General features: G+C 42.8%; 1 protein-coding gene across 1 annotated transcript in view; it reads left to right on the forward strand.

The window, feature by feature from the left end:
* The window catches only part of DCC (DCC netrin 1 receptor), a 507,302-nt gene that overhangs the window by 182,274 nt on the left and 298,571 nt on the right, over positions 1–26,457 (forward strand). Inside the window, exon 8 of the mRNA XM_040419605.1 lies at positions 21,770–21,924. Coding sequence (XP_040275539.1) covers positions 21,770–21,924 — 155 coding nt within the window. The remainder of the gene's footprint in view (positions 1–21,769; positions 21,925–26,457) is intronic.

Genomic DNA, 26,457 nt, shown 5'->3' on the forward strand with positions numbered 1-26,457 from the left:
CTCTAGCTCTTCATTTGACAACGCAGCCAACAATTCAGACTGTTGAGATAATGCAACGGGAAATGAAGACATAATACCTGAAAAACTGAATTCTATGGAGTTTATATTGACCAAGTATAAACTGCTAGTGGTGTCTGGTTACTGATCCTACGACCAAGGTGGTGAGCCTTCATTTTGGGTTCTGTAGCAGGGTATATGTTGGGGCAGGGTCACATTAATACTGGGTGGCATCTCTCCTTGCTGTGATACTGGCTGCCGCTCTGGCAGGTAGTGGTAATAGAGATGCTTGATATCCCCCTGTGGTCATTCCAAGCTCTTTCAACTTGGACCCGTAGTTCAGGCAAGGTGGTTGTTGGCTGCTGTGCATGGGAGATCCAGCGCCCCATCCAGTCTCAAACATTTTTGATGGTGGAGAGATCTGCTGATTGAGCTAGTCAGGGGAGCTGCTAGAAACTCTGAAGAGCATGCTGTGTAGAGCGGGCAGTGTGTGGATGGTGTTAACTTGTTGAAGCACCACTTCTCCTAACTGAGTCAAAAAAGTCATCAGGACTGGTTCAACAATGTCCTGGACATACCAAAGGCTGGTCAATGTCCCTTCACGAATACCAGATGGGAACGGCCAGGATAGCTAATGACACCCCACACCATGACACCTGGTGTTGGCCCTGTGTTTCTCAACACTAAGCATGAAGGCTGTAAGTGCTCTCCAGTCCTTCTGAGTACTCTGAAGCAAAACACCATGGCTGAACTATGGGTCCAAATAGAAAGAGCTTGGAATGAGATACCACAGGAGGATATCCAGCATCTGTATGACTGTCACCATGCCAGAGTGGCCGCCTGTATCACAGGAAGAGTAGATACCACCCAGTATTAATGTGGCCCTCAACATATACACTGCTGAAGAACCCAAAATGAAGAGGGCACCACCTTGGTTGTGTTATCATTATGTTTTTCAGATGTTCTGTGTTCCGGTAGTGTTATACAATCTGTAAAAGAGGGTGTAAGTTATACCGTACTGTATCTCCCTAGTCTTGTATAATACACCAATAATATTGCAGAGCCAAATCCAGAATTTCAGAATTAAAACTCCCGGTTTTAGTGCAAAATGTAATTATGAATGTTATTGACTGGTTTATATAGGTTCCAAATAAGATTATAGTATGTATGACCCTGACAGCAATCCAACGACCCAGACCATGCTTAGCCTCCGGCATAGTCAACCTCAGGTGCACAGATATGGACATTGAACAGGACGGCAGGAGAACAGCTGAGGGAAAATCACTGGCCATAATAAGCCTGAGGCAAGAGACGGGTCATCCATCTCTTCTCCGATGTAATATGAAAGTCTTCCTTGTGGGAATTCATTGCTTCGGTTGGAATTTTGCTCTTACATTTTGGACAATGACCTGGGTCTAACCAAGATCCGGTGGGATTTTAAAAGTCTTTGTTAATATTGAGAAGCTAATGAGAAAAATCAGCGAGGTTATTCTATACAATAGAATACAAGTTTTAGTGATTATACTTCATATGTGTGTACAGTTCGTGTCTTTAGCTCTGAGACATCATAGGCCATTTTAAGAAATTCTAAAAGAAAGACCAACAATCCTTAAAGGGTTCTGGTTATTGTAAGCTATCCCCTATCTACTGGATATCTATTGAATAGATCACTGGTACATCGCTCCCCCACAATCACAAGTCCAGTGTTCTTCCTTTGAATGGAACGATGGTCGAGCATGTGCACCATTGCTCCATTCATCTCTATGGGACGACCAGATATAGCCGAGTACAGAGCTTAACTATCTCTAGCAATCCCACAGACTTTGAATTGTGTGGTGGTGTACATGCTCCACCATCGCGCCATTCAAACGGAGAACACTGGACCCTTGTTCTTGAGATTGTGGCTGTCTAAGTGGTCCAACCCCACAGATCAGTTCCACCCCTCATCCAGTGAATAAGGGATAATGTGTTCCAACCAGAATACAACAGGTTTTTATAGGATCCCTACAATATGCCAATATACCTGAGATAGCTGTTGACTATTTCTTCAGACCCGCCGTGGGTTCAGTCACAGTGTATGTGTTTTTAATGGGGAGACAGGAGTAACCTGCTTCCAGACACCTTTGGTTGTGGCTCATCTCCCTGAGAACAACAGGCAATCCTTCTTCTTCTCAACATCTGCTGTTGAGGGAGAATCAGGAGGCCCCCATACACATTAGATGGTTGGCATGTCCTACAGAAATTAGCAGATTCACTAAACTTTCATCTAATGTCTCTGGGCACCCAGGTCAGCTCTGAAGAGAGGTTGTCCAGCGATGTACAACCTCTCTAGGGGCTATATTCCCGCCTTACCCAGGGTTACTATGTCAACTCCAGTTACAGGAGAAATCAGCAGTAAAAAACATAATGTTAAATGTCTCCCAAAGATCATCTTGTATGGGGTGGCCGTGTGGGGGTAAAAAGGGCAATATAAAATAAATTAAAAAAGTGAAAAAAATAAAATTAAAAATTAAAAAAGCCACTGTACACTGAACCACAACTTCTAGCCTCACCTCCAGCCACCACAATCTATACATCCCATATATCAAAACAACCATAAATGGCCTGGTCTGATTAAAAGGTTTTCCGAAATGACTATGCTCCTGTAGTTGCTCACCTCATGCACATCTTCTCCATGTTTTTTATTTTTCATTTTGGACTCTCCTGACCCGTTTTCACCATGTAAACCAATCCCTTTGGTTTGTTCTTCTCCTGTATGTAGCGCTTCCTGTTGTTGTATCCAACCAAACCCATGATGCACTTCTCCTTCCTCTGCTATAGATCCAGCCCCGCCCCTAACAACGCCCTGCTAGTTTATAGCTCCTCCCACCTAGCTAGTTACAAAGATACTCCCCTATCACTACCCCGCTCATGGACATAACATCACAGGAAATAAGAAAGACCTGCATGGACATGGTCATGTGACCACAGCCCAGAACGGGAGATAGGAGCCTTAAAGATAAAAGAAATACATTTACAGCGACATTCATGATTATTTTAATGGATGTTGAGGCAAACTGGAGAACCCCTTTAATATTTTATTGGCTCGGCATTATATATTAGAATGTAGACCCCTATGGAACAGAATACAGACTATGGAAGTACATCATCTTCTCACAGTGCGCCCGTCTCATCCTTGTTCGTAAACTTCTGATAAATATTTATTGCCTTTTTTACCGCTTTTCTTCTATGTCAGCCCGATACGTTTTCTCTTAGCAATAAAGAAAATAAAAAGGAGAAGAATGAGCAGAGACGGGATGATGTGATGAAATTGTGCCCTTGAGATGAAGATCTCACAGTATGCCAAAGCAACAAATCAACCAAATTTTGCAAACTTCTCTACCTGATGGTGACGTCTGAATGATGCCTTCACCCCGTTGCAGATTCAGCTGTCCCTTGACAAGTGCCATCACTTAGCAGTCACCAGTCACACTCCTGGCGTATACTCAATTTGTAGATAGCAAGGGTTACATGCATAGAAAAGAGGCAATATCCCAAAGGCAGATGCCCTAAAAGAGGTTGGCGCATTGACAATACTTATCATCTTTCTATAGGTTAGGTCATTATTGTATATTCACCGGAATCCCCACTGATCGCAAGAATGAGTGTCCCCAGTCCATCGTGCGAATGGAGAAATAGTGTGCATAGATGACCACCCCAAGGGACTGCTGAGTACGATGCTTGGCTATCTCTCTCAGTCCTATAGGAGAAAGTAAAAAGGTGATCATACATGAGCACCATTGCAAACTTGGGGTTCCACATTCTCATTATCGATGTGGATTTCAGTGGTTTTACCCCCAGCGAGAAAAAAACATCACCTATAGGTCAGAGGAGGCAGTATCAATAAAGGGGCGGACTGGGCAGTTCTTGTGCACATGACCTTTGAGGGCACTGATCTCATAGAGGGGTGAAGATGTTCCTAGCACCTGATGGGACCCAATGGCTCCTCTACCACCAATATTTCAAATGGCATATGATGATTGGTACATTGTACCTTCGTACATTAGCTTTGCATGGGTGCCCCAAAGCTTTCTGATCACATGGTCAACTATGGGGGGGGCTTTACTCTGATGAAGAAACCCCTAGACATTTTCTTGTTTCCTCTTTATTCTTGCCATAAGGAAAAAATGTAAACACTTCTTTTAAACAGCACTTCATAGGTTAAAGGAGTTTTCCAGAGCACTTGTCAGCAGGATCATGCTGCATGCTGCCTGGTAAGGTTGATCCTGCTGATCAATATGATACCTGTCTTGTGGAAATCGGTAGTGGCATTCCATTGAAAAAATACTTTTATTCTTTACAAAATAGGGCTTTAATGCACAAAGGACGGGGCCAGCACTGGAGAGCAGAGGAGTCAGTGCTCCACCCCTCGGTGCACTGAAGCCCTCATTTGTAAAAAGAATAAAAGTCTCTTTTTTCTCAGGAATGCCACAACCTATTTGCCCAAGACAGGTAGGTATCATTTCAATCAGCAGGATCAACCCTACCTGACATTGTGTCTGGTTTAATAGGGTTGGTCCAACTGATAGGTGCTCTTTCAACATTGATAGTTTATGTACATACTTATGTGTATTGATCCCAACCTAAGGATAGTCCATTAGTGTTCACATCCCATAAACCCCTATTAAAGGACCTTTCACCTCTCCATACATTACTCTTTAGTAAATTATTGCATTTCCCATGAAATTACAATTCTGGATCATCTTTTCTACGTTTCTCTGTTGTTCCTACTGGAACTTCTTGTCTAATAGGGTGCTTCCCTACACCGTTTGTTACTTAACCACCTCAGCCCCCAGTGCTTAAACACCCTGAAAGACCAGGCCACTTTTTACACTTCTGACCTACACTACTTTCACCATTTATTGCTCGGTCATGCAACTTACCACCCAAATGAATTTTACCTCCTTTTCTTCTCACTAATAGAGCTTTCATTTGGTGGTATTTCATTGCTGCTGACATTTTTACTTTTTTTGTTATTAATCGAAATTTAACGATTTTTTTGCAAAAAAATGACATTTTTCACTTTCAGTTGTAAAATTTTGCAAAAAAAATGACATCCATATATAAATTTTGCTCTAAATTTATTGTTCTACATGTCTTTGATAAAAAAAAAATGTTTGGGTAAAAAAAAAATGGTTTGGGTAAAAGTTATAGCGTTTACAAACTATGGTACAAAAATGTGAATTTCCGCTTTTTGAAGCAGCTCTGACTTTCTGAGCACCTGTCATGTTTCCTGAGGTTCTACAATGCCCAGACAGTACAAACACCCCACAAATGACCCCATTTCGGAAAGTACACACCCTAAGGTATTCGCTGATGGGCATAGTGAGTTCATAGAACTTTTTATTTTTTGTCACAAGTTAGCGGAAAATGATGATTTTTTTTTTTTTTTTTTTTTTTCTTACAAAGTCTCATATTCCACTAACTTGTGACAAAAAATAAAAACTTCCATGAACTCACTATGCCCATCACGAAATACCTTGGGGTCTCTTCTTTCCAAAATGGGGTCACTTGTGGGGTAGTTATACTGCCCTGGCATTCTAGGGGCCCAAATGTGTGGTAAGGAGTTTGAAATCAAATTCTGTAAAAACTGACCAGTGAAATCCGAAAGGTGCTCTTTGGAATGTGGGCCCCTTTGCCCACCTAGGCTGCAAAAAAGTGTCACACATCTGGTATCTCCGTATTCAGTAGAAGTTGGGGAATGTGTTTTGGGGTGTCATTTTACATATACCCATGCTGGGTGAGATAAATATCTTGGTCAAATGCCAACTTTGTATAAAAAAATGGGAAAAGTTGTCTTTTGCCAAGATATTTCTCTCACCCAGCATGGGTATATGTAAAAAGACACCCCAAAACACATTCCCCAACTTCTCCTGAATACGGAGATACCAGATGTGTGACACTTTTTTGCAGCCTAGGTGGGCAAAGGGGCCCATATTCCAAAGAGCACCTTTCGGATTTCACTCGTCATTTTTTACAGAATTTGATTTCAAACTCCTTACCACACATTTGGGCCCCTAGAATGCCAGGGCAGTATAACTACCCCACAAGTGACCCCATTTTGGAAAGAAGAGACCCCAAGGTATTCGCTGATGGGCATAGTGAGTTCATGGAAGTTTTTATTTTTTGTCACAAGTTAGTGGAATATGAGACTTTGTATGAAAAAAAAAAAAAAAAAAAAAAATCATCATTTTCCACTAACTTGTGACAAAAAATAAAAAAATTCTAGGAACTCGCCATGCCCCTCACGGAATACCTTGGGGTGTCTTCTTTCCAAAATGGGGTCACTTGTGGGGTAGTTATACTGCCCTGGCATTTTCCAGGGGCCCTAATGTGTGGTAAGTAGGTAAATGACCAGTGAAATCAGAAAGGTGCTCTTTGGAATATGGGCCCCTTTGCCCACCTAGGCTGCAAAAAAGTGTCACACATCTGGTATCTCCGTACTCGGGAGAAGTTGGGGAATGTGTTTTGGGGTGTCTTTTTACATATACCCATGCTGGGTGAGAGAAATATCTTGGCAAAAGACAACTTTTCCCATTTTTTTATACAAAGTTGGCATTTGACCAAGATATTTATCTCACCCAGCATGGGTATATGTAAAATGACACCCCAAAACACATTCCCCAACTTCTCCTGAGTACGGCGATACCAGATGTGTGACACTTTTTTGCAGCCTAGATGCGCAAAGGGGCCCAAATTCCTTTTAGGAGGGCATTTTTAGACATTTGGATACCAGACTTCTTCTCACGCTTTGGGGCCCCTAGAATGCCAGGGCAGTATAAATACCCCACATGTGACCCCATTTTGGAAAGAAGACACCCCAAGGTATTCAATGAGGGGCATGGCGAGTTCATAGAAATTTTTTTTTTTTGGCACAAGTTAGCGGAAATTGATATTTTTTTTTTTTTTCTCACAAAGTCTCCCGTTCCGCTAACTTGGGACAAAAATTTCAATCTTTCATGGACTCAATATGCCCCTCACTGAATACCTGGGGGTGTCTTCTTTCCGAAATGGGGTCACATGTGGGGTATTTATACTGCCCTGGCATTCTAGGGGCCCTAAAGCGTGAGAAGAAGTCTGGAATATAAATGTCTAAAAAATTTTACGCATTTGGATTCCGTGAGGGGTATGGTGAGTTCATGTGAGATTTTATTTTTTGTCACAAGTTAGTGGAATATGAGACTTTGTAAGAAAAAAAAATAATAATTCCGCTAACTTGGGCCAAAAAAATGTCTGAATGGAGCCTTACAGGGGGGTGATCAATGACAGGGGGGTTGATCAATGACAGGGGGGTGATCAATGACAGGGGGGTGATCAATGACAGGGGGGGTGATCAATGACAGGGGGGGTGATCAATGACAGGGGGGGTGATCAATGACAGGGGGGGTGATCAATGACAGGGGTGGTGATCAATGACAGGGGGGTGATCAGGGAGTCTATATGGGGTGATAACCACAGTCATTGATCACGCCCGTGTAAGGCTTCATTCAGACGTCCGGATGCGTTTTGCGGATCCGATCCATCTATCAGTGGATCCGTAAAAATCATGCGGACGTCTGAATGGAGCTTTACAGGGGGGTGATCAATGACAGGGGGGTAATCAATGACAGGGGGGTGATCAGGGAGTCTATATGGGGTGATCACCACAGTCATTGATCATGCCCCTGTAAGGCTTCATTCAGACGTCCGGATGCGTTTTGCGGATCCGATCCATCTATCAGTGGATCCGTAAAAATCATGCGGACGTCTGAATGGAGCTTTACAGGGGGGTAATCAATGACAGGGGGGTGATCAGGGAGTCTATATGGGGTGATAACCACAGTCATTGATCATGCCCCTGTAAGGCTTCATTCAGACGTCCGGATGCGTTTTGCGGATCCGATCCATCTATCAGTGGATCCGTAAAAATCATGCGGACATCTGAATGGAGCTTTACAGGGGGGTGATCAGGGAGTCTATATGGGGTGATCACCACAGTCATTGATCATGCCCCTGTAAGGCTTCATTCAGACGTCCGGATGCGTTTTGCGGATCCGATCCATCTATCAGTGGATCCGTAAAAATCATGCGGACGTCTGAATGGAGCTTTACAGGGGGGTAATCAATGACAGGGGGGTAATCAATGACAGGGGGGTGATCAGGGAGTCTATATGGGGTGATCACCACAGTCATTGATCATGCCCCTGTAAGGCTTCATTCAGACGTCCGGATGCGTTTTGCGGATCCGATCCATCTATCAGTGGATCCGTAAAAATCATGCGGACATCTGAATGGAGCTTTACAGGGGGTTGATCAATGACAGGGGGGTAATCAATGACAGGGGGGTGATCAGGGAGTCTATATGGGGTGATCAGGGGTGATCAGGGGCTAATAAGGGGTTAATAAGTGACGGGGGGGGGTGTAGTGTAGTGTAGTGGTGCTTGGTGGGACTTTACTGAGCTACCTGTGTCCTCTGGTGGTCGATCCAAACAAATGGGACCACCAGAGGACCAGGTAGCAGGTATATTAGACGCTGTTATCAAAACAGCGTCTAATATACCTGTTAGGGGTTAAAAAAAACACATCTCCAGCCTGCCAGCGAACGATCGCCGCTGGCAGGCTGGAGATCAACTCTCTTACCTTCCGTTCCTGTGAGCGCGCGCGCCTGTGTGCGCGCGTTCACAGGAAATCTCGCGTCTCGCGAGAGGACGCGTATATGCGTCCAGGAGGAATGAATCAACCACCTCCAGGACGCGTCTGTGCGTACAGCGGTCCGGAGGTGGTTAAAGGGATATTCTGGTTTTAATGATTACATGTATTTATCTAGAGAATAAGATGTTGAACAATTTATTAAATATAAAAAATTTCCTTGCAGGCTTGATAAGGCCAAACATGGCATCAGTCATGTGAGCCGTCATGTGACTCTCACAAGTATCATGTGACCTGGCTATCAGTTAACTGACAGATCTCTGTGTTTGTTGTGGTGTTTTCTTTTTACACTAAACTTTATTAACGACATGAACACATCACCTAGAGACAGGCAGCCATTTTACAAATCACCTAGAAACAGGCTGCCATATAAATACAGACAGTGATGTAGTTACTGTAATAACCACAATAAAAATCAAGGTTCCAGCACTAGTCCTATTTACTTATCACATGGATGTGCCCTGTGTGCTGACCCAGCACATGTATGTCATGTAGCACTATTGGTTACGGAATGTCAGGGATTATATGATGGGAAGAGTGTCACATGACTGATGCCACATGTCAGTTAGGTCATGGATACATTACATGGGACTTATACAAGGGCCATACCATTCTATTGTGTGTAGGGGTCAACTGCCTGATATAAGACAAGTGTGTATGCAGAATGCTAAATGTATGAATATTAGAAAACTGTATCATTTCCTATAACCGTATGCATCCCCCAAAGAAGCAGCGAGAGCAGCGGCACTTGGCTGGGAGTCAGCTTTGTGTGACAAAGTAAATTATAATGCTAATTCTCGTTGTCCTGTAGCCGCCTAATGTATCGCCGCTGTTTTCCGGCGCACAGAACAGAGTAAACCAATTATGTTCCATTATGATAATGCTGCAGATTGGAGCCTGGGAGTCACAGTCGTTTTGGATAAAGAAGTTATCTTGGTTAAGAATCAAGCGCTCTATAACATGCAGAGTGCCACTTAATGTACAGCACAAGTCTCTCTGCGGAGAATAAGAGGAGCAGTGAAACATATATCAGTATCCGGGGGGCGTCCTGTCGACATGATGGGTTTTTCTTCTCTCTGTTCACATCCAAAGTAAGACTTATCGCTCTGCCATTTGCATCTTAAAAGCTGTCTGTGGTTTATCAGCACTCCGAATATAATCATGTGGCTGAGCCCTGAAGCTTAGGCCAGCCAGCAGTTAGAGTTCTGCACCCCCTGTACACATGCACGCTCGGCATGGCTGACGTGCATTTACATAGAAACATAGAAACATAGAATGTGTCGGCAGATAAGAACCATTTGGCCCATCCAGTCTGCCCAATATACTGAGTACTATGGATAGCCCCCGGCCCTATCTTATATGAAGGATGGCCTTATGCCTATCCCATGCATGCTTAAACCCCTTCACTGTATTTGCAGCTACCACTTCTGCAGGAAGGCTATTCCATGCATCCACTACTCTCTCAGTAAAGTAATACTTCCTTATATTACTTTTAAACCTTTGCCCCTCTAATTTAAAACTGTGTCCTCTTGTGGTAGTTTTTCTTCTTTTAAATATGCTCTCTTCCTTTACCGAGTTGATTCCCTTTATGTATTTAAAAGTTTCTATCATATCCCCTCTGTCTCTTCTTTCTTCCAAGCTATACATATTAAGGTCCTTTAACCTTTCCTGGTAAGTTTTATCCTGCAATCCATGTACTAGTTTAGTAGCTCTTCTCTGAACTCTCTCTAGAGTATCTATATCCTTCTGGAGATATGGCCTCCAGTACTGCGCACAATACTCCAAGTGAGGTCTCACCAGTGTTCTGTACAGCGGCATAAGCACTTCACTCTTTCTACTGCTTATACCTCTCCCTATACATCCAAGCATTCTGCTGGCATTTCGTGCTGCTCTATTACATTGTCTTCCCACCTTTAAGTCTTCTGAAATAATTACTCCTAAATCCCTTTCCTCAGATACTGAGGTCAGGACTGTGTCAAATATTCTATATTCTGCCCTTGGGTTTTTACGCCCCAGGTGCATTATCTTGCACTTATCCACATTAAATTTCAGTTTCCAGAGTTCTGACCATTCTTCTAGTTTTCCTAAATCCTTTTCCATTTGGCGTTTCCCTCCAGGAACATCAACCCTGTTACATATCTTTGTGTCATCAGCAAAAAGACAAACCTTACCAGCGAGGCCTTTTGCAATATCACTTATGAAGATATTAAACAAAATCGGTCCCAGTACAGATCCCTGTGGAACCCCACTGGTAACATTACCTTGTTTTGAATGTTCTCCATTGACTACAACCCTCTGTTGTCTGTCACTCAGCCACTGCCTAATCCACTCAACAATATGGGAGTCCATGCTCAATGACTGCAGTTTATTGATAAGTCTTCTATGTGGGACAGTGTCAAAAGCCTTACTAAAATCTAGATATGCGATGTCTACTGCACCTCCACCGTCTATTATTTTATTCACCCAGTCAAAAAAATCTATAAGATTTGTTTGACATGATCTCCCTGAAGTAAACCCATGTTGTTTTTCATCTTGCAATCCATGGGATTTTAGATGTTCCACAATCCTATCCTTTAATAGGGTTTCCATTAATTTGCCTACTATTGATGTCAGACTCACTGGTCTATAGTTGCTCGATTCCTCCCTACTACCTTTCTTGTGAATGGGCACGACATTTGCCAATTTCCAATCTTCCGGGACGACTCCTGTTACTAATGATTGCTTAAATAAATCTGTTAACGGTTTTGCCAGCTCACCACTAAGCTCTTTTAATAATTTTGGGTGTATCTCATCAGGCCCCTGTGACTTATCTGTCTTCACCTTAGACAGCAAACTTAGAACATCTTCCTCTGTAAAGATACATGCATCAAACGATTTAATAGTCATTCTTTCTAGTGGAGGTCCTTCTCCTTTTTCTTTTGTAAAAACTGAACAGAAGTATTCATTAAGGCAGTCGGCTAGCCCTTTATTCTCTTCTACATACCTTCCGTCCTTTGTTTTTAATTTAGTTATTCCTTGTTTTAATTTCCTTTTTTCATTTATATATCTGAAGAATGTCTTATCCCCTTTTTTCATAGACTGAGCTAGTTTTTCTTCTGCCTGCGCTTTAGAAGTTCTTATAACTTGCTTGGCCTCTCTCTGCCTAATCTTGTAGATTTCCTTATCTTCATTGCTCTGGGTTTTTTTATAATTACAAAATGCTAGCTTTTTATTTTTAATGATTTGGGCCACTTCTGCTGAGTACCACATTGGTCTCCTCCTTTTTTTGCTTTTACTGACAAGTCTAATGCAATTTTCTGTTGCCTTCAATAATGCACCTTTTAAGTAGTCCCATTTCTCCTGGACTCCATGTAATCCGTTCCAGTCTGATATGGACTCATTTATGACTAATTTCATTTTTGAAAAGTCTGTTTTTCTAAAATCTAAAACTTTTGTTTTTGTGTGGTGGGACTCTTTCACAGTTCTTATATTAAACCACACTGACTGGTGATCACTAGATCCCAAGGTTTCGCCTACAATGACATCATATACCGAATCCCCGTTTGTGAATACCAAATCCAAAATGGCCTCCCTCCGGGTTGGCTCCTCAACCACTTGTTGTAGAGATAACCCCAGTAGGGAATTTAGCATATCTGTACTCCTGGTAGAACTTGCTATTTTGGTTTTCCAGTTTATATCTGGAAGATTGAAATCTCCCATAATGATAACTTCTCCTTTCATTGTCATTTTAGCTATTTCTTCAACTAGTAGATCATCTAGTTCTTTAACTTGACCAGGTGGTCTATATATCACACCTACACGAGTTACTGCATGGTTAGCAAACTGCAACGTAACCCAAACTGACTCTATGTTGGCCTCACCAACTTGTATTAGGTTAGATTTAATGCTATCTTTCACATACAGGGCCACTCCTCCTCCTTTCTTGCCTTCTCTGTCTCTTCTGTATAAAGAGTACCCTGGTATGGTTATGTCCCAGTCATTTCTTTCATTAAACCATGTCTCCGTAACAGCCACTAAATCTACATTCTCAGATGCCATTATTGACCCAAGTTCATTGATTTTTTTACCTAAACTGCGAGCATTTGTAGACAGGACTCTGAGCTTATCATTTCTTAACCTCAGTGCTTCTGGCCTGTTCTGGCATTGTTTCCAATTGTTTCCATTTCATCTCAATACGCGAAGGGGAATAAGCCGATGGTTGACACTAGTGTTGGGCGAATCGAAGTCCACAAAGTGAACTTAGATCCGAATTTCTGGATAACTTGGATTCGCCGTGAAGCCGAATTTTCCTCGTGCTTCGTAGTAGCGAATCGATTTAACCTTAAATAGTGTAAAAAAAACAAACAAAAATAATGATACTTACCTCCTCCATTGGCTCGTGATGGGCCGGCCACCGCCATCTTGATTGAAGATCTCGGCCGAAATCCTGTGCGTGGTGACGTACGGCGTCACCATGCCGGCCAACGTGATGATGATGTTATCTTGTGATCTTCAATCAAAATGGCGGTTGTCGACTCTTCTCTTTCAAATGGATGAGGTGAGTACGATTTTTTAAAATTTTTCACTGTAATATTAATGTCCGATGCTGCGATGAACGCCGCATCTGAACGGGTACAATGATGGGAGGCGGGACATTCGCCGCTCCCTGTCAGTTCACCGACTACTTACAAAGAAATGAGTCTCGTGATGAACTAATTTGCGACAAAGCAAATTTTTTTGTAAAATTTGCCAAAGCAGCCAAATCGAATTTTCCAATACTTCGCTCATCTGTAGTTGACACCTCTAGAGGAGGCTTATCTCCCTTGTGAAGAGGAGGATCAGGCATGTTGTGGTCCAACAGCCCGACCATTCTTTCCCCTGTGGTACCGCCATGCACATTAGATGGCCAGTCCTGCTCAATAACATAACACAATAATCTAAAATGAAAACATAAAATAAATAAATAAATAAAACTCTTGAAAAACCATGGGAATCATACTGTGAAAAAGGCTACAAAGGAAAGCTCTTCTACAACCATGATGCTTTGTGTGGGTTCAGTCGACCTTCAGCAACCTTAAATAGTATTTTAACTCCCACAATGCACTGCCCTCTAATAAAAGGAAACCATCAGAAATGAAGAGAATAACTTTGACTGTAAATGGAGACGATTAAAATGATGCAAAAAATGTAAACAAGTAACTCTGTCAGATTCTGCAGGAGAGGAGGCGGTTGAAGGATACTCCAGATGTCTCCTTCCTTACCTTTCCTCTTGGCTCATCGTGTCCCGAGATGAGCGTCGTGAGAGGAACGGCTTTGTCGGGTGTTGTTAATTCTATGTGTGGCCGCCCAGTGGTTGTGATGTGAATTGCAGTCTGTCCAGGGTTTTGCTAACACATTCCGCTAATTTATTGTATTCGTATCACGAATTCTTAGAACAAAAGTAAGGATGGACACATCTGGATTAGCCAAACGATTTTACTGATTAAAAATGTGTAGTTTTTAATGTTGTTATAAAAGTATGAAGGATTCGTTAACTCTTACCCTGCATATTCGGTACGCGTGACAATGTGAGAATTGAAATACACGTCAATAACACTGATTTGAAGGACGTAATAGCTTTAAAACCAGATGACAAGCTCCTAATCTATCACCCTCTATCTGATGGTGCCCGTGGAATTAAGCACTGTGTGAAATTTCAGCAGCAATTCTGCAATAAACACTGTATTCTGCAATAAACACTGTACTATTCAGGGTATCCATAGAGATTGTTGAGGATTACAAAAAAAAGGGGTAAAAAACAGCGCCACTCTTCCTAATAGACAGTGTTTGGTACTGCAGTTCATCTGCATTCAAGTGAATAGGGTGGAGGTGCAGTACCGGAAGCGACCTGTGGAGAAGAGTGGTGCTGTTTCTTGAGAAAAATACCTTTTCTGTAATCCAGGGCAACTCTTTTTAATGCTATAGTTGAGTGGGAATCCACAAGCTTAATTTGATATCATATATTAAAGATACGATTGAGATTATCACAGTGATTGAAAATTTGCAATATCAACCATATTGGATTCTAGGGACCCTAGATGTGAGTTCTTTATATACGGTCATTAATCATGAGCAAGGTTTAGAGGCTGTAAGAAATACACTAAAGAGAGAAGGCACATTAAAGGAAGATCAGATTAACTTCACAATAGATGTTATATACTATATACTTACCCATAATTATTTTTGGTACGAATCAGATTTTTTTCTCCAAGCACAAGGTGCCGCCATGGGTACCAGATTCGCCCCAGCTATGCCAATATATTTATGGCACAGTGGGAATATGAGTCCATTCAGCCACGGCTGGGGAAGGGTCTGGAACTATGGCGGTGCTATATCGATGACATTCTATTCATTTGGGATGGGTCAAATGAAGATCTGCTGTCTTTTCTATCTGGTCTTGATAGAAATGATAAAAACTTGAGGTTTACACCGAAGATTAGTAGTGAACAAGTTGAGTTTTTAGATTTATTAATTTCAGTACGGGAAAATGTATTAATATGTAGTACATACCAAAAATCGCTAAGAAAACATACCGTATTTTTTGCCCCATAGGACACAGTTTTTTCCCCACAAAATGGGGGAAAAATGTCCCTGCGTCCTATGGGGTGAATACTAATGAGGGCTTCCATTATGGTCCTCGGCTTTCGGCTGTGCTTTGGCTGCGCACAGCGTGAGGGCGCTCTGTGTCCTCACGCTGTGCGCCTCGGGTCACAGCACAGCCGCAGCAGGAAGAAGACAGAGCGCGCTGGAGGTGAGGAGCGTGGAAGTCCAGAGCAGGAGAGGTAAGTGTTTTTTTTAATTTTATTTGATCTGTGGCATGGGGGCTCATAATGGAGTGTTATAAGTGAAATTGAGGGCTGATGATAGAGTCACATAAGTGACATGGGGGCTCATAATGGAATCTTATAATTGACATGGGGGTTCATAAATGGCACTAGGGCTTATAGATTGCATGGGGGCTCATAATGGGGGCTGATCTGAGGCATGGGGGGCTGATCTGAGGCATGGGAGGCTGATGTGAGGTCTTACTGGGGTCTTATTAACATTGGGGGTCTGATCTGAGGTCTGATTGAGGGTCTTATTAACATTGGGGGTCTGATTGGGGCTGTCAGATGAGGTCTGATTAACATTGGGTGTCTGATTGCTGGCCTGGACTGAGGTCTAATGAAAAACATTTTTTTTTTATTGTCCTCCACTAAAACCTAGGTGCGTCTTATAAGGCGAAACATGCGGTATATCCTTTATTCCAGTTGTCCTCTGCCAAGATGGCTAATCAACATCCTTTAAGCCAATTTCGTCGACTAAAACGGAACTGGGTTTTGAAAAAGAAGCCGAACAAATGTTGAAAGAATTTACTATCAAAGAATATCCGCAAAATTTATTACAATCCTCTTTAGATATAGTTAGAACAATGGACAAGGGAAATTCGACAATTGGACAAGAGATTCGAACAAACAAACAGAAGAGACAATAAGGATGATCCTTCCTTTTAACTCCCAGTATAAAAGGATGGATAGAATAATACAAACACATTGGCATCATTTACTCAAGGATAAAATTGTAGGTCCTCTCCTACCTAGCTATCCCAATATTACATATACTAGAGTACCATCGATAGGATTAAAGGAAGCTCCAACGACTAGATGTTCAAATAGAACAAATACATTAACAAAATGGGTAGACTTGAAAGACTTCTTTAGGTGTAATACATGCGGAAATTGCAAAACCACTACAGATCGTAAAAAGACTGAATGGATATATTCTACACAGAACACATATAAATGGGAGATTAAAGAATTCCTTACGTGTAGTAGCACAGATGTCATATAAATCATACAGTGTCAATGCAAAAAGCAGTACATAGGGAGAACTAAACATACTTAAAAAAAAAAAAAGGATTTCAGAACATATAAACAATATTCGAAATGGCTTTGAAAAACACACAGTATCGAAACATTTTAAAGAGTGCCATAACAAAGACCCCAGTGTATTAACATTTGTAACAATAGAAAGAATTAAACCACATTGGAGAGGTGGGAACCATGTTGCAAGAATGTCCCGTGCTGAAGCAAGAAGGATCTTTGAGTTCAATACATTACTACCATTAGGTTTAAACTCTGATATGGAATTTTTCGGGTTTCTTTAAGGAAAGTTTTTGGGCCTGGGGCTGACGGGACATCGAGGTCAGGCTGTTCTGTACCAGCACCTCGATCTGCCCTTGGCTTTAGGCACTTTCTCTATATTCCCTCAAGATAATCCGAGCGATTCAAACCATCCGCCATAGAACTACAACCCTCAAGCGTAGACTATACTATATATTTCCTCCTTGGATTAGAGAAAAAGATTAGGTCTTTTTAAGAACGCTGTTTATTTTTTTATTTATTGTTTTATTTTATGTCTTTTTTTTATTTTATGTTTTATTATGCTTTTTTTTTTTTTAGCTTTTTGATGGATAGAATGTGGATTAATATACTTAAAGGGCTTCTGTCACCCCCCAAAACTAATTTTTCATTTTTGGGCATATTAAAATCCTTATTGGACGACTATTCCCTATATAGGGCTCTTACCTTGTTCTGTGGCTTCGTTTCATTAAAAATCGAGCTTTTAAAATATGCAAATGACTTCACTACCAGCAAGTAGAGCGTCTACTTGCCGGTAGCCGCCACATCCTCCTTTTAAAAAACCGCCCCCTCCTCCTGTTGGTTGACAGGGCCAGCGAGCGCTCTCCTCCTCCGGCTGGCCCTGTCAGCATTTCAAATCCCGCGCCTGCGCCTTACGTGTCTTCATTCGGCGCAGGCGCTCTGAGAGAAGGACGCTCGCTTCCTCAGCACTCCCTCAGTGCGCAGGCGCGGGATTTGAATTGCAGACAGGGCCAGCTGGAGGAGGAGAGCGCTCGCTGGCAGTGTCAATCAACAGGAGGAGGGGGCGTTTTTTTAAAAGGAGGATGCGGCGGCTACCAGCAAGTAGACGCCCTACTTGCTGGTAGTGAAGTCATTTGCATATTTTAAAAGCTCGATTTTTAATGAAACGAAGCCACAGAACAAGGTAAGAGCCCTATATAGGGAATAGTCGTCCAATAAGGATTTTAATATGCCCAAAAATTAAAAATGAGTTTTGGGGGTGACAGAAGCCCTTTAATGACTGGTAAATCAAGCTTTTATATAAAAAAAAACACATTTAATTGCAAAAACGACGCATAGAAACCACATAAAAACCTCATTGCTTTAGCATAATGGTTATATGAAGTTTTTAGATATAACAATTTATATGGATGGTGAAGCCATGTGTTTATAGTAAAGAAACATGCAAATATTACAACAATAACAACTGAAATGATAATTGAATATAAAACTACTCCATATACGGGTTTTATCAACAGCCTTATTTGTGAACTAATCCAGTTCAGCTTCGCAACTACTCCAAAACACCATAAAAAAAAAAGATGGTATCGCCACACTTAAAAATATAAGCCACTGAAGAAGGAGCTAGTGCCCCGAAACGCGTTTGGAAAATGACTTGAAATATACCTATATATGTTTTTGAATATGGTCCGGACCTAAGATATATATGGTATTTGCCCACTGTGGAGTGAACTCGCTGCTATGGAAGGAGGTACTCAATGCTCTAACCTACAGCCATAGAGAATTCCTATAAGGATTAACCAGTGCTGATGCCAAAGAAGGAGGGGGAAGCGCACAAACCCCGTACACTTGCGAGATTGACGGTTTGCGCTCCAGGTGAGGAAATGACACTACACACAGTGTTTGGCGATATGAATCATTGTTGTTAAATGACTAAAACAGGATACTGATATCGTTCAGAATATCAATACGGAGCCTCCTATTTTTCTATTGAGTATTGCGGAGCATTGTAAAGCAGGCAAGACATGAGTAACTGGTTTGGACACATTATCTGATCAGCGTTTTAACTGGCCAGTGTCTCTGTTTGTTCTTATGCATTATCAGAAGCTATTGGAACCATGGACTGAGTTTTTTTTTTCTTGGTATTTGTATAGAGACTCAATACAATCACTCCTGCCCCCTATTGAATGTTGCGGAGTATTGCAAGCCAAACGAGATACGTGTATCTGGCTTGTTCACACTATTCGATTAGCGCTCCAACTGAATAGCGCTTTTTGATGAATAAATGTGGAGCGACTTATTTTTACATGTGAATTAGGTATTACCAAATATCATTTGAATCATGGATTAAGTTTTATTTATATTTTAAAAGTGTACTACAATCATTTTGGCCACGTATATGTTATACAATCAATGCTGTGTATATGTGACAAATGCTATGAATTATAGGCCAATGCTCTACATCCTTGTGTGAGTTTAGTGTTCGGCATATAGGCGTCCTTGCATATGCCGTATATTAGACCAACTCACACAATCTTGTACTGAAATTGGCATTTTTGCATTTATCTTTTCATTTTTTGCTCACTTGACCGGTCATTATAATTGAGGTTGTACTATGTATGTACATGAGTTACATCTTTGTATGAATTAAGCACTTATCATAATAGACATTAGTTATATACATATTTTTTTATTATTATTATTTTTATTTTATTTTCTCCTTTTTTGATGAGTTTATTCATACAATCATGCATATAAATGAACATCCATCTTTCCACCTATTCATTGAATTATGTATTGCAATTTGGGAATGAATTGTGTATATGTATGATTTATTATATTTTGTTATTATTTTGGGAACATGTATATATTTTTAGTTTTTCTTTTAATGATTTTTATTAATAAATATTGATCATGTATGCAAAGCTAGAAGAAGGTGTGCACACCTTATTTATTTCTATTTTATAAACCGCCCTATAGGGTTATGATCCAGCCCTCACTGAATTGTTTTTGGGGGCAGCTGGCCTCATGATATAACCTCACGAGCTCACTAGGACTTCTCCCTGACACCGTCCATCTAATATGTATCACCAGATTTATTTCTTATTTTATTTCACCTCTTCTTATTTTTTGCTCTTCCTTCCCTCTCATTCCCTCCCTTCCTTCTCCTTCTCTTAACCCTTTCTGTTCTCCTCCTTACCTCTCTTTTAACCCTTTTTCTCCTTCCACTCCCTTCTTCTTCCTCCTCCTTTACCCCTCTATCATCCCCTCCCTTCCTCTTCCCTCTTGCTTAACTCTTTCTCTCCTGCCCTTCCCCTCCCTTCCTTTCCCTTACTCTTAAGCATTTCACTCCCCCTTCTCTTCCCTCTCCATTTACCCTTTCTCTCCTCACCATTCCTTCTTCATTCTCCTTTACCCCTTTCTCACCTCTCCTCACCTCTTTTCCTCTTCCTTCTCCTTTGCCCCTTTCTCCCCTCTCCTCACCTCCCTTCTTCCTTCCCCTTTACCTGTTTCTCTCCTCTCCTCCCTGTCTCTTCCTTCTCTTTTACCCCTTTCTTTCCTCTCCTCACCTCCCTTACTCTTCCTTCTCCTTTACCCCTTTCTCTCCTCACCTTCTTGTCTCTTCCTTCTCCTTTACCCCTTTCTCTCCTCTCCTCACCTTCCTCCCTCTTCCTTCTCCTTCATCCCTTTCTCTCCTCATCTTCCTTCCATCTTCCCTCTCCCATATTCCTTCCACTCCTCCCCCTTCCTTCTCTTTCTCATCTCTCTCCTTTTTCCTTTTCTCTCCCACTTCTGTTCCTCATCTTTCTCCCTTTGCCATTCTCATCCCTGTTATTTATTTTCTCTCCTCACCTCCATGTCTCTTCCCTCTCCATTTCCCCTTTCTCTCCTCACCCTTCCTTCTTCATTCTCCTTTACCCCTTTCTCCCCTCTCCTCACCTCCCTTCCTCTTCTTTCTCCTTTACCCCTTTCTCTCCTCACCTCCCTGTCTCTTCCTTCTCCTTTACCCCTTTCTCTCCTCTTCTCACCTCCTTTCCTCTTCCTTCTTCTTTATCCCTTTCTCTCCTTATCTTCCTTCATTTCATCTTCCCTATCCCATATTCCTTTCACTCCTCCCCCTCCCATTTCTCATCTCTCTCCTTTATCCCTTTCTCTCCCACTTCTGTTGCTCATCTTTCTCCCTTTCCCATCCTCATCCCTGTTATCCCTTTCTCTCCTCCCCTCCCTTCCTTTCCTGTTACTTCTCTCTTACCCTTACCCCCCCCACACAGACTTTCTCCATTCTCTCCATTCCCCCTCTCAAATTTCTCATCCATACAATATAAATAACGTCTTATGATATCAAGTCTCATTTCTCACATTATGATAATTTCACTTAACAATGTGCATAAAAATTCAAAAGGTCTCAGTCCTAACGAGGATGATCATGTGACCTATAAAACGTTCAGTATGACATTACAGGACTCCTTCTCAGTGTTGATGTAGAAGGGAACATTATTAATTATGTGCAGATTTCACTGATTAGTTAAACACTGTTTCCATGATTTAACTGATTAAAGTGAAGAATAATTATAACTTTTACCGGGAGAGGACAGTGTCGACATAGTAATGCAGCCCACCTCTGTTCTATGGTGTTGTCTTACACTAAGGGACCACAAAACGATTTTGCTTGCAGTATTCCCAGAGCCCTGTGGGACATGGACTTCAGCTCAATGTTAGGCGCTTTTACTTAACATTGTTCAGAATTAAAAAGTATTGGAACAAGTTGTAGGCTGGCGCTCACATGTCATAGTGACAATTTACCATAATTTTGATGGCATCAGAAGTTGCAGAAATTGCGCAACTCAATATCTTTTCTACGGCAGCATCGGAGGTGCAACTTTAAAGTTTGCGCGCAATGTCATGTTGTCCTAGCCTTAGGTTCTCTTCATAAAGCCATTGTATTCTATTTCGTTGATGTTTTGGCATCTTTGACCTCAAGAATGGCATAATCTGATGGTTTATTAGACCCCACCTGACAAAGACTTGAAAGACTCCATTATAAGTCACCAGGATCTGTTGTCGAAAACAAGTCTGTCCAGAGCTTGGCTGGCCAAAATCATGTCTGTATGAGGCTTAGATCTAACATAGTAACGTAACACTTTTTATTCTCTTCTTATTTCCAGTGCCCCCAAGGTTCTTGAACCACCCAGCCAACCTGTACGCCTATGAAAGTATGGACATTGAGTTTGAATGTGCTGTATCAGGAAAGCCTCCTCCTACAGTGAAGTGGACCAAGAATGGGGAAGTGGTCATCCCCAGTGACTACTTCCAGATTGTGGTAAGTCATTCATGTTTTAAAGGTCGCAAATAGATAAGATCCACCGAAGTCCACCAAACTGCCTAACTATTTTCTGTATATGGGTACCAACTAGTTAGGAAACATTCTTTCTTGTATATTTACTTGTATATAAAGTGCAAGTGCTGCCAAAAATTACAAGGAAGAGGCACTCCGATACGGGTACTACCCTTTTAGCAGAGGTAACTGTCTCCTACTCCTCATCATCATCCAATTTGCACTGAGAAGACAAACTGAGGGTGGTCTGGCTATCACCCTGTGTAATGTCTTCCCCCATTTCCACCTCTTCCACATGAAAAGCATCGTCCTTAATTGTGAGCAGCGAGCGTTTGAGTAGACACAGAAGTGGGATGGTTACGCTGATAATAGCGTTATCGCCGCTCACCATCTGTGTTAATTCCTCAAAGTTTCTTAAAACCTTAACAGAGGTCAGACATCCATGCCCACTCCTCGCTTGTGAAGAGCGGAAGCTGACTGAAAAGGCGAAGACCATGTTGCAGCTGGTATTCCACTACTGCCCTCTGCTGCTCACAAAGCCTGGCCAACAGATGGAACGTGAAGTTCCAGCGCGTGCTCACGTCGCACAACAGTCGGTGAGCTGGCAATTGCAAGTGCTGCTGCAGCGTTGCCAGACCGGCGGCAGCTGTAGATGACTTTCGGAAATGGGCACACACGCGGCGCACCTTCACCTAAGCAAATTAGTTTCAGCACAGCCGGTTGCCGCTTCGCCACTGCAGTGCTAGACTGCTTCCAGCTACTGACTGATGGCTGACTGGTGCTGCAAGATGAGACTTCTGAGGTGGAAGTGGAGGAAGAGGTGGAGGAGGAGAAGGGAGGGTTGCAGTCACTAATGTAGGTGGTGGCGGAAATCCTGATGGAAGTAGGGCCCACAATTCTTGGCTTCGGTAGCACATTCCAGGGTATGACTCACTCCCGACCTCCACAACGTTCACCCAGTGTGCCGCCAGGGAAATGTAGCGTCCCTGGCCAAAAGCACTTGTCTATGTGTCAGTCGTTAAGTGGACCTTCCCAATAACTGCGTTGGTCAGGGCACAGGTGATGTTACGGGACACATGCTGGTGTAAGGCGGGGACGGCACACCAGGAAAATTAGTGGCAGCTGGGGACAGAGTAACGAGGGACGGCTGCTGACATCAGGCTGCGGAAATCCTGTGTCCACAAGCCTAAATGGCAACATTTCAAGGGCCAGCAATTTGGAAAGGTGCGCATTTAGTGCTATGGCCTGTGGGTGGGTGGCTGGGTATTTGTGCTTTCATTCAAAGGCCTGGGGTATGGACATCTGTACGCTGCGCTGGGACACAGAAGTGGATGTGCTAGCTGATGGTGCTTGCGAAGGTCCAGGTGCATGGCGGGCGGCATCCGGGCCTGCATCTTGGACAGGGGATTGGCCAGCACGTAATCCAGGGGAAAAGGAGGCAGTGGTGTGACCCGCAGACACTGATTGTGGACCCAGGCGTTCGGCCTACCTGTTAGGCCTACCTGTTAGGGTGCTTTGATTCCATGTGGCGGATAATTCTGGTGGTGAGGTTGCTAGTGTTCACACCCCTGCTCATTTTGATACGGCACAGGTTGCAAATGAGAATTCTTTTATCATCCACAATTTCCTCAAAAGAGCACCAGACTGCGGAACACCTACTCCTTGGCAAGGGAGATTGCTGCAAGGGGGTGCTCCGGGGAACAGTTGAGGACCTGTTTGGTGTGGCCCTCCTTCTCCCTTTTGCCACCCTACTGCCTCTTCCAGCCTGTTGCTGTGCTGCGGATCCCTCCCCCTCTGTACTGCTGTCCTCGCTCGGCTTTCCACCTTCCCAGGTTGGGTCAGTGATTTCATCGTCCACCACCTCCTCTTCCATTTCCTCACTCTAGTCATCCTCCTGACTTGTTGACCTAACAAGAACCTCACTATTTGACAACTGTGTCTCATCTTCATCATCAACCTCTTGAGACACTAATTGTCATTGACTTATTAGCAACTGTGTCTCATCATCATCATCCACCTTGTGAAACACTAATTGCCATTCCCCACAGTCATCTTCTTCTGACTGTGGATGCTCAAGTGTTTGGGAATCAGTGTACAAGATCTTCTCATGTCCCTCTTCAAGTGGGCTTGGCGAGATGCCCAAATCAAGGAATGGCGCTGAAAAGAGCTCCTCGGAATATCCGAGTGTGGGATCACTTGTTTGCCAAGACTCTCCATGGTGGGAAGAAGAAGGATCAGGGTGAGTATTCTGTTGACCAGACTCTTGGCTACTGAGACTAGACTTTGTGGAAGACAGGGTGGTGCTTAACCGACTGGAAGCATTATCTGCTGCAATCCAACCGACCACCTGGTTGCACTGGTCTGACTTCGAGAGTGGTGTTCCTGTACCACCCTGCAAACTGGGACACGAAGCTAGGTATCGTGGATGAGTGTGTTTCTTGTGCTCTGGCAGCAGGCACAGTTTCACTACGCCCAGGGCCACGGCCTCTGCGTGCACCATCAGCATCACGGCCACTTCCCCGTCCCTTATTGCTCGCCTTGAGCATATTAAATGGTATATATGCTTGCAAGTATGTCACACGTACAGTAGCGCAGGTTTTGTAAGTGTATGCACAAATAAATTACACGGAATGTCATTGATATTTAGGATGCGCAAACGTTATACAGGAGAGGTAGCGCAGCTAATGTCGCTGTCAGTAGCGGCCAAACAATTACGCTAAATGTCATAGATATTTAGGATGCGCAAATATAACACAACAGATGTAGCAGAGGTTGTGTCACTGTCAGAAGCGGCCAAACAATTGCACGCAATTTGGCGCAGGTTGTGCTAATAATATATGTTGCAGCCGGATAAAACAATAGTCCTTAAAATGACTTTTGAGTCTCTAACACCTTTCAAGAATAAACCCTGCCTAAAAAAAAAAACTATTCCTGTCCCTACACTATCTGTCCCTTCTGCTGCAGCTCACCCTGACTTAGACTGAGCCGAACCAGGTGTCATCAGGTGCTATATAGCACCCAATGACGCGTTCCGGCCAGCCAATCATTGTAATGGCAGTAACCAACATGGCTACGGCATTTCAGTGAGTGCCAGTACGTCCCCGCGCGTTTATTGGCTGCGTAGCAGCCAACAAACGTGCGGGGAGGGGACTCGAGCTTCGCGATGTTCCGAGCATTGCGATTCTCGAGTCAAAATGGTGTTCTGCCGAGCGTGCTCGCCCAACACTAGAGACAACCCCTTTAACTTGAAGCTGTTGCGCCCAAATTCAAAATCAGTAACAAGGCTCCCCACCCACCATATATAATACTGGTGAGACCCTCAGGCACCAGGGCTTTGGGGAGACTGCTACCTCTGCACCTCTTATGGCTAGACCCCTGCTTAGAGGCAATGCTTCTAGGAGAGAATGCCTAGATAATATGGCTTCCGTATTGTTTTTTTCCCCCACAGATTAAATATGCCTCCTGAAATTGGGGGTGCACAGAGGTACAGAATGGGCCCACTGACTTCTCTGGGTGCCATATTTTGGTACAGCATGGAGCTATCATATATACATTGCATAAGGGCTCAGTAAAGAAATGCATCCTTCAGGCGAATGGGGCTGCAATACCTACAACCTGTGGACAGGAGTGGTGCTGTATTTGGAATAAATTAGCCACATTTCTCTCATTTTGAGCCTTCCGTTAGTTCATTTCAGTAAACATCACAGCATCTTGTTCCACTGCTCTTACAGTAAAGAATACTTTCTAGATTGATGAGGAGAGCTTTTTCGCTGGTATATGACCGTCACTGTCCAGGAGTCAGGGAAAGCTCAGTAAAATCTCATCTGTGTGAGCTGCAGTGCCGACCATAATGGTTGTCACTCATCTTTCCCAGGATCAGATATTATATAACTAAGGAATAGGAGAAGAGGAATACTGAAAACTCAGATGTGTATTTTTGGAGTTTTTTTGGAGGAGGAGGAAACGCTCGTTAATATCAGACGTGTCACATTCAGTAATAACCTGTAATCTGTGTACTATCGCCATAGCAACCAGGCACCCATTCCTTTAATTTACCCAATAAGGCGCCTGAGAGCTGACTGGTTGCTTTGGATTATGGCACATCATTGATTTTTGTAGTCCAAGCTTTAATTTAAAGCCATGGTACATGGAAAATAATAGATTTGTCATTACCTGCTTCCGGTGCCAACTTGGTGGTCTAGGTCAGTAAAGGGGTTAATATCTGTATCTGTGGTGGTATAGCACAGAGAATTGGTTACTACCAGCATCCCTTAGGGTCCAAGGCAGATAAGTTATCAGGATCTCTTGTAGTCAAAAGTGGAGAAGGGGTTAATGATATCATCCCTAGTGGTCTAGGGCAGAGAAAGGGTTAATGTCTGCATTCCTTGTAATCAGGCAGTGAATGGGTAAATTTTTGTATCTCTACTGGTCCGGAATTTATAAAGGGGTTATTGACGGCATCCTTTGTGGTTTAGGAGGGTTAATGCACAGTGGGCTGGGGCAGAGAAGCGGTTAATA

This window comes from Bufo bufo, chromosome 2, assembly GCF_905171765.1.
Source record: "Bufo bufo chromosome 2, aBufBuf1.1, whole genome shotgun sequence".
NCBI lineage: Eukaryota > Metazoa > Chordata > Amphibia > Anura > Bufonidae > Bufo > Bufo bufo.